Raw genomic sequence first — 9,652 nt, 5'->3', positions numbered from 1 at the left:
ATTAATCCTCTAGTGGCAATGGTGTCTAAAGTAAAAATCCATTTACTCTCACGCTTCATTAGCATTTTATTTCTATCACCTCCCCTCCTCAATGGCGGAACATGATCTATAATTATAGCTCTAATAGAGGCCACTGCATGTCTATACTGAGCACAGTGACGAGATAATGGCTGTTCACTGGTCCCTCTCTCTAAGGCTTGTCATACAGCGGTATGATGGAGAGCCAAACGTTCTTTAAATTTACGTTGTGTCTTACCAACATATAACCAGCCGCAAGGGCAGGTAAGCATATACACAACATGAGTAGACGAACTGGTTAATGCAAAATGGATTTTATATTGTTTCCCAGTATGAGGGTGACTAAAAGAATTTCCGATCAATAAAGGTCTACAAGTTACACACCCTAAACCGCGATAACACCCAGTTTTCACACTCAAAAAGTGTGTGGATTTTTGCTGTTGACTTAGATCCGAAATATTATGAGATATGGTAAGAGCTTACCTTTGTTATCTCTATTTCGACGAAGTCCATAGGGTTCCACAGGATACCTTGGGGTATAGGTGTGACGTCAGTCATCGGGCACCATAGAGTTAAGCTTTCAGCCTCCCAGGATGCACTAGGGTCCCCCTCCTATACCCCGCCCCAAGGCACCTCAGTTACGTACCAATCCATAGGCCGGAGGAGGAGAAGGAAGAGAGAGAAAGAAGATCTGGACACATACAAGAATCACACTCTCACAAGAGGGAGATGGAAAAACCGGTGACCAGAGCAAAGCCCATCTGCAGCACAGGTGCGACAGGGCGGGAGTCCTGTGGAACCCTATGGACTTCGTAGAAATAGAGATAACAAAGGTAAGTTCTTACCATATCTCATATTTTCTACTTCAGGGTCCATAGGGTAACCACAGGATACCTTGGGGATGTCCCAAAGCAGTATCCTGTGCTGAAAGGAGAATCCACCGCCCGAAGGAAGCATCCTGAGAGGCAAAGGTGTCAAACGCATAATACCTCACAAAGGTATGGACAGAGGACCACGTGGCAGCCTTACAGATCTGGACTGCAGAGGCACCACGTTGAGCAGTCCACGAAGGACCCACAGACCTAGTGGAATGAGCTCTCACAGAGGAAGGAACTGGAAGGCCTTCATGAAGATAAGCTTCTGAAATGGCCATACGAATCCAGCCTGCCAAAGTCTGCTTTGAAGCAGGCCAACCCTTTTTACGGAAGAGGACAAACAAAGCGCCCGACTTCCTAAACGAAGAAGTGCGGTCAACATAAATCCTTAAGGCCCGCACAACATCCAAAGTGGCCTTACCCACTGAAAGATCAGGTGAGTTAAAAGCCGGCACAACGATTTCCTCGATGTGGAAACTCGAAACAACTTTGGGAAGGAAAATAGGACGAGTGCGCAGCACCGCCCTGTTCCTATGAAAAATCAGAAAAGGGGGTCTACAGGAGAGAGCCCCTAAGTCAGAAAAACGTCTGGCCGAGGCAATGGCCAGAAGGAAAATAGTTTTAGCTGTCAGCCATTTGAGGTGCACTGAGCCCAGTGGTTCAAACGGCGGTCCATGGAGAGCCCTCAGGACCACAGCTAAATCCCAAGGCGCCACCAGTGGAACGAAAGGTGGCTGAATTCTGAGAACACCTTGCATAAAGGTGCGCACATCAGGGATTGCAGCAATCCTACGATGGAACCAGACGGACAGGGCAGACACCTGCACCTTCAGAGACGCAAGGCGAAGCCCATGGTCCAGTCCCGCCTGTAGGAAAGCTAATACTCTAGACAGACGGAACTCCCGAGGAGCTTAACCTCTCAGCCGACACCACTGGAAGAACGTATGCCACACACGATGGTATATCCTTGCAGAAGATGGTTTCCGAGCACTTCGCATTGTTTGCACTACAGAGCTGGAAAACCCCCTGGACCGTAACATGGCCGTCTCAACAGCCACGCCGTCAAAGACAGCCAAGTCAGGTCCGGGTGAAGACAAGGACCACACGTGGATCTATTCATACAGGGTAATATCATACTGCCACACACGCCTACACGTGGATCTATTCATACAGGGTATATCATACTGCCACACACGCCTACACGTGGATCTATTCATACTGGGTATATCATACTGCCACACACGCCTACACGTGGATCTATTCATACAGGGTATATCATACTGCCACACACGTCTACACGTGGATCTATTCATGCTGGGTATATCATACTGCCACACACGCCTTCACGTGGATCTATTCATACTGGGTATATCATACTGCCACACACGCCTACACGTGGTTCTATTCATACAGGGTATATCATACTGCCACACATGTCTACACGTGGATCTATTCATACAGGGTATACCATACTGCCACACACGCCTACACGTGGCTCTATTCATACAGGGTATATCATACTGCCACACACGCCTACACGTGGCTCTATTCATACAGGGTATATCATACTGCCACACACGCCTACACGTGGCTCTATTCATACAGGGTATATCATACTGCCACACACGCCTTCACGTGAATCTATTCATACAGGGTATATCATACTGCCACACACGCCTACACGTGGATCTATTCATACAGGGTATATCATACTGCCACACACGCCTTCACGTGGCTCTATTCATACAGGGTATATCATACTGCCACACACGCCTACACGTGGCTCTATTCATACAGGGTATACCATACTGCCGCACACGCCTACACGGGGTTCTATTCATACAGGGTATATCATACTGCCACACACGCCTACACGCGGATCTATTCATACAGGGTATATCATACTGCCACACACGCCTACACGTGGATCTATTCATACAGGGTATATCATACTGCCACACACGCCTACACGTGGATCTATTCATACAGGGTATATCATACTGCCACACACGGGTCAGTCTTTCCATGGATGCCTTGGGTCCTTGTACGGCTCATCTCCCACAGTGTAACCTACGTAGTGCGCCCAACATGGCTGCCTCACCTGGTACACTCGTGGATGGGATTAAAATTCATGGACCTGACGATTATGGTGGAACCCTACTCCTAGCATTAGGATGCTGCAACCACCCATTTGTGTCATCTCTTCTAGGCGTAACCTATTCCACCCAGGGTGATCCTACGTAGTGCGCCAAAGACGGCTGTCTCATTGGATTCCTTTTCGTGGGTGAAATATATAAATGTCTGCACCAACCCTACATATGCTTATTGTGCTATCTATGTTTCTGTTGATATGAATTATCTTTGTGTCGTTTTCTATTTTCTGAAATGCCAAATCCTCAGACAATGTACCATGTTTTCTGATGTCTGTACGGGAGAAATGCGATATATAAATAAAATGATCATCATCGAGGTATAGTCTTGGCCTCCAAATTTCCCAGATCTCAAACCGATGGAGCATCTGTGGGATGTGCTGGGAAATCAAGTCCGAGCCATGGAGACCCCACCTCACAATTTACAGGACTTATAGGATCTGCTGCTAACGTCTTGGTGCCTTATACAATAGACACCTTCAGAGGTCTTGTGGCGTCCATGCCTCCACCAGCCAGAGCTGTTCTAATGGCCACGAGGGGCTCCTACACAATAATAGGCATGATTGGTGTGTATAATATATCTCTCCATCTGTACACATCTGTAAGATGAGCACTGATCACAAACGCCCACGATTCCCAAATGCTATTTATTTACAAGTCTAAAGGGTAGATTTACTGAAGTGAGAGTTTTTAGAAGTGGAGATGTTGCCCATAGCAATCAATCAAATTCTACTTAACATTTATCTAGCACCTTCTAGAAGATAATAGCTAGAATCTGATTGGTTGCTATGGGCAACGTCCCCACTTCTAAAAACTCTCACTTTAGTAAATATACCCCTAAATTTCTGGGAGTGTGTGCAGCATGAAAAGCTGGTTTTCTGGGGGGCGGAGGGGAATACGGGACTTACTTCCAACTCTAAATCCAGCCCTACTACACGTGTTTTCTATTTGAGTGTATGCTGGTGCTCCAAGAGATAATATTTCGGATGAAATAGCAAAGTACAGAGCAGGAAGAGGCTGCAGGCCTACCGTCATCTTGCCAGGGAAGGTCTTCCAAAATCCCATCGTGTATTCCGCCTCCTTTATCTTTCTACTCAGAGCCTGGCCCAAAGACTCGTAGCTGGTGCTGGTGTCCTGTAGCTTCTTGTACTCCAGCGAGGACTAACAAAACAGTGCAGAACATTTATTACTGACACCCACAGAGAAATGTGTCTAATACGCCATAATAATGAGGTTACTCTACATATAAATTGTCTGCACAATAAATCCAAACGTCAAAACAATGGGTGTCTGTCTTCATAGAAACACAAAAGGTCTCTTATGAGCAGGACCCTCCCTACCCTGTGTTTTCATGTTTGTTTTACCCCATGTCTGCCGCTGTCGGATGATATTATTCCCATGAAACCATCCACACAATCACACACAGGTATGTCCGTCCATGAGGGAGAGAATGACACCATGCAGACTACATGGAAGGAGAACATGAAATCAGTCCTGGCAGAGGAAATGCAGACACCCTGCAACCAAGACTGAAAGTGACTTATCACATATCCCTGCTCGCTCCATCCAGATCTGCACAACTGAGATCCACATTAACGAGCGCGTCTGCAGCCAGTGCCGGGCTTACACTGGGCGGTAACTGCATAGCTCCAGGTACTTAACCCGGCAGCTATTGCTTACCGTGGGAAATAATAGAATAGCTCCGGGAACTTAACATGAGAGATTACATACATACATCCGTTGTTACCATATACATTGTACATCTCACATAATAAGCATCTGCCCCATAATTATCAGGCTACACACATACATCCGTTATTACCATATACATTGTACATCTCACATAATAAGCATCTGCCCCATAATTATCAGACTACATACATACATCCGTTACCGTATACATTGTACATCTCACATAATAAGCATCTGCCCCATAATTATCAGGCTACATACATACATCCGTTATTACCGTATACATTGTACATCTCACATAATAAGCATCTGCCCCATAATTATCAGGCTACACACATACATCCGTTATTACCATATACATTGTACATCTCACATAATAAGCATCTGCCCCATAATTATCAGGCTACATACATACATCCGTTATTACCGTATACATTGCACATATCACATAATAAGCATCTGCTCCATAATCAGGCTACATACATACATCCGTTATTACCATATACATTGTACATCTCACATAATAAGCATCTGCCCCATAATTATCAGACTACATACATACATCCGTTATTACCATATACATTGTACATCTCACATAATAAGCATCTGCCCCATAATTATCAGGCTACATACATACATCCGTTATTACCATATACATTGTACATCTCACATAATAAGCATCTGCCCCATAATTATCAGGCTACACACATACATCCGTTATTACCGTAAACATTGTACATCTCACATAATAGCATCTGCCCCATAATTATCAGGCTACATACATACATCCGTTATTACCATATACATTGTACATCTCACATAATAAGCATCTGCCCCATAATTATCAGACTACATACATACATCCGTTACCGTATACATTGTACATCTCACATAATAAGCATCTGCCCCATAATTATCAGGCTACATACATACATCCGTTATTACCATATACATTGTACATCTCACATAATAAGCATCTGCCCCATAATTATCAGGCTACATACATACATCCGTTATTACCATATACATTGTACATCTCACATAATAAGCATCTGCCCCATAATTATCAGACTACATACATACATCCGTTACCATATACATTGTACATCTCACATAATAAGCATCTGCCCCATAATTATCAGACTACATACATACATCCGTTATTACCATATACATTGTACATCTCACATAATAAGCATCTGCCCCATAATTATCAGACTACATACATACATCCGTTATTACCATATACATTGCACATATCACATAATAAGCATCTGCTCCATAATTATCAGGCTACATACATACATCCGATATTACCATATACATTGATAATTATGGGGCAGATGCTTATTATGTGAGATGTACAATGTATATGGTAATAACGGATGTATGTATGTAGCCTGATAATTATGGAGCAGATGCTTATTATGTGATATGTGCAATGTATACGGTAATAACGGATGTATGTATGTAGTCTGATAATTATGGGGCAGATGCTTATTATGTGAGATGTACAGACTACATACATACATCCGTTATTACCATATACATTGTACATCTCACATAATAAGCATCTGCCCCATAATTATCAGACTACACACATACATCAGTTATTACCATATACATTGTACATCTCACATAATAAGCATCTGCCCCATAATTATCAGGCTACATACATACATCCGTTATTACCATATACATTGTACATCTCACATAATAAGCATCTGCCCCATAATTATCAGACTACATACATACATCCGTTATTACCATATACATTGTACATCTCACAGGAGCTCTCTCGTTCTTTACCTATAAACATAACCGGTTGATAAATAACAGTGACACTAAGACTTACCACTTCAAAGCACATGGCCAGCTTTAGGAGGAGTCTGGCGTACTCATGCAATCTGCTGACTGGGGCAAAGAAGAGGGCATTGAGCGTTTCAGGAAGGGTGGCAGCATCAGCATTTACATGGCAGAGGCTCTGGAACAACCCCGGGTTCTTACTGAAGAAATCCCTGAAATTAAAGGTTTTGTTTGAGTAAACTGGACATTCTTGAAGCCACATTACGGTGCCAGCGGGGAAAACAAAATGCCCTATTCTGCATGAAAGTCCAAGTTACCAATAAAGTGTAATGGTGCATACACACGGTCACATTTTTCATCAGATTTGAATGATAACGATTTTAAAAATCGTTGAAATTTGAAGAAAAAATCGTTCATGTGTACAAGCGTGAACGATGGACGATGCGCGCTCACGTTTGTTAGAGAACGATATCTGACATGTTTGCAGTCAGATATCGTTCTTTTTCTTCCGATATCGTTCAAATCGTTGAGTAAATCGTTAGCAAAATCGTTCAAAAGAAAAATCTTACCGTGTGTATGCTCCATAATAAACGGTCATAGTATCCTGCTGCTATATATGTACTGTTAGATTGGTTATTTATTTATAGGAAAAACAGGTTATATATAGAAGCATCTTTGTTCATCATGTCAGACATCTGTCTACTAATAACTCCACAAGCCCATCCCCTGGGTCAGGCAATTAGACACTACATCATCTCACTATGCCCTTTATACAAGCGCATCCCCTGGGTCAGGCAATTAGACATTATATCATCTAACTACGCCCTTTATACTAGCCCATCCCCTGGGTCAGCCAATTAGACACTACATCATCTCACTACGCCCTTTATACAAGTCCATCCCGTGGGTCAGCCAATTTGACACTACATCATCTCACAATGCCCTTTATACAAGCCCATCGCCTGGGTCAGGCAATTAGACACTACATCATCTCACTATGCCCTTTATACAAGCCCATCCCCTGGGTCAGGCAATTAGACCCTACATCATCTCACTATGCCCTTTATACAAGCCCATCCCCTGGGTCAGGCAATTAGACATTATATCATCTAACTACGCCCTTTATACTAGCCCATCCCCTGGGTCAGCCAATTAGACACTACATCATCTCACTACGCCCTTTATACAAGTCCATCCCGTGGGTCAGCCAATTAGACACTACATCATCTCACTATGCCCTTTATACAAGCCCATCCCCTGGGTCAGCCATTTAGACACTACATCATCTCACTACGCCCTTTATACAAGTCCATCCCGTGGGTCAGCAAATTAGACACTACATCATCTCACTATGCCCTTTATACAAGCCCATCCCCTGGGTCAGACAATTAGACACTACATCATCTCACTACGCCCTTTATACAAGCCCATCCCGTGGGTCAGGTAATTAGACACTACATCATCTCACTACGCCCTTTATACAAGCCCATCCCGTGGGTCAGGTAATTAGACACTACATCATCTCACTATGCCCTTTATACAAGCCCATCCACTGGGTCAGGCAATTAGACATTATATCATCTCACAATGCCCTTTATACAAGCCCATCCCGTGGGTCAGGCAATTATCCATTACATCATCTCACTATGCCCTTTATACAAGCCCATCCCCTGGGTCAGGCAATTATCCATTACATCATCTCACTATGCCCTTTATACAAGCCCATTACATGCAACAGGACAGTAACTGACCCAATATACTTACACTGCAGGTTTGGAAAGAAGAGAGAATCCTCCCATCACTAGAAAGTTGGATATAGAAGAGCAATATCTGGAAGAGACATAATACAAAATATATTAATACCTCCGAATATACCATTCTTATACAGCCTCCCCTACAGTAACCCACATCTTACAGCAGAAGTGCTGCTCAACTAAACGTGCAACACAAAGTGGACACTTAATATCTGGCTACAAAGGTCTGACTTCTGTATTTGGTATAAATCCTTCTGAGAATAATACTTTGCCTCTGCATGAAGATAACGTATTATAAGGAAGTCCTGTTGGGTGCCTGATCTAAACCACAGCAGTGTCTTGGGCATGTCCTTGTTGCATAAGAACACACATTCCTCTTGGTGTTTTCCATAGGAAAGACATATGCTGTTTGTGGGACAGTCGGTGCCAGCACAATGTATGTACAAGTCACCATAACCCCATGGGCTACTGATGGGAACTATCATTGTATTATATGTAGAAAGTGAAGAGTTTTGCTTTGCTGTAAGGGCTGGCTCCTCTGGGGACCTTCTTTCAGGCATTTAAAGATGTTAAATCCTAACTGTGCTTAGAGATATAATCCCTATTATGTACCTACGTCTTCCGTCTATATCCCCAGTGTCTACATGCCACATGGAAATAAGGGCTGATAGTGGTCAGTACGCCAGCAGTCACAAACATGGGGTGCATTATAGAGGCGGGGGAGAGAGGAGACAGCTTCACGTAGGTAGTTAGATAAGGTCGTACTCATGCAGATCAGCATTTCAGCACATACTGTATATCCTAGGCACAATGCTGCACATGAAAAGATGAACAGCTCTGCGTGTAGGCCATAAGCAAAAGCGTGTAGGCCATAAGCAAAAGCGTGTAGGCCATAAGCAAAAGCGTGTAGGCCATAAGCAAAAGCGTGTAGGCCATAAGCAAAAGCGTGTAGGCCATAAGCAAAAGCGTGTAGGCCATAAGCCCAGCGTGTAGGCCATAAGCCCAGCGTGTAGGCCATAAGCCCTGGCAGAGTGAGCATCTCACAAATGAAGAGACCTTTAATTAAAAGAAAAAATACTATACAGGTTTAGTATCAGATATCCAAAATGTTTGGGACCAGGGGTATTTTGGATAACGGAATATTCTGTAATTTGGAATATTTGCATATCATATTGAAATACCTTGGGAATAGGACCCAAATATACACAAAGAATGCATTTGTGTGTTATATACACCTTATACACACAGCCGGCAGGTCATTCTAGACAATATTTTCAATAATTTTGTGGCTCAAGCAAAGCTTGTGTACATACATTAAATTCAGTTATGTTTCATACACACCCTATACACACAGCCT

General features: G+C 43.3%; 1 protein-coding gene across 4 annotated transcripts in view; it reads right to left on the bottom strand.

Annotated features, from left to right (window-relative positions):
* ALS2 (alsin Rho guanine nucleotide exchange factor ALS2) overlaps window positions 1-9,652 on the bottom strand; it is a 212,120-nt gene that overhangs the window by 109,092 nt on the left and 93,376 nt on the right. For all 4 annotated transcript variants that reach the window (XM_088460710.1, XM_088460709.1, XM_088460712.1 and 1 more), the window contains 3 exons: window positions 8,306-8,371; window positions 6,591-6,753; window positions 4,073-4,204 (listed from right to left, as the gene is read on the bottom strand). In XM_088460710.1, the coding sequence (XP_088316836.1) occupies window positions 4,073-4,204; window positions 6,591-6,753; window positions 8,306-8,371 (361 nt within the window). The remainder of the gene's footprint in view (window positions 1-4,072; window positions 4,205-6,590; window positions 6,754-8,305; window positions 8,372-9,652) is intronic.

Source organism: Taudactylus pleione, unplaced genomic scaffold (genome assembly GCF_031769625.1).
Source record: "Taudactylus pleione unplaced genomic scaffold, aTauple2 ptg000976l, whole genome shotgun sequence".
NCBI lineage: Eukaryota > Metazoa > Chordata > Amphibia > Anura > Myobatrachidae > Taudactylus > Taudactylus pleione.
This window is presented reverse-complemented; position numbering and strand designations above follow the sequence as displayed.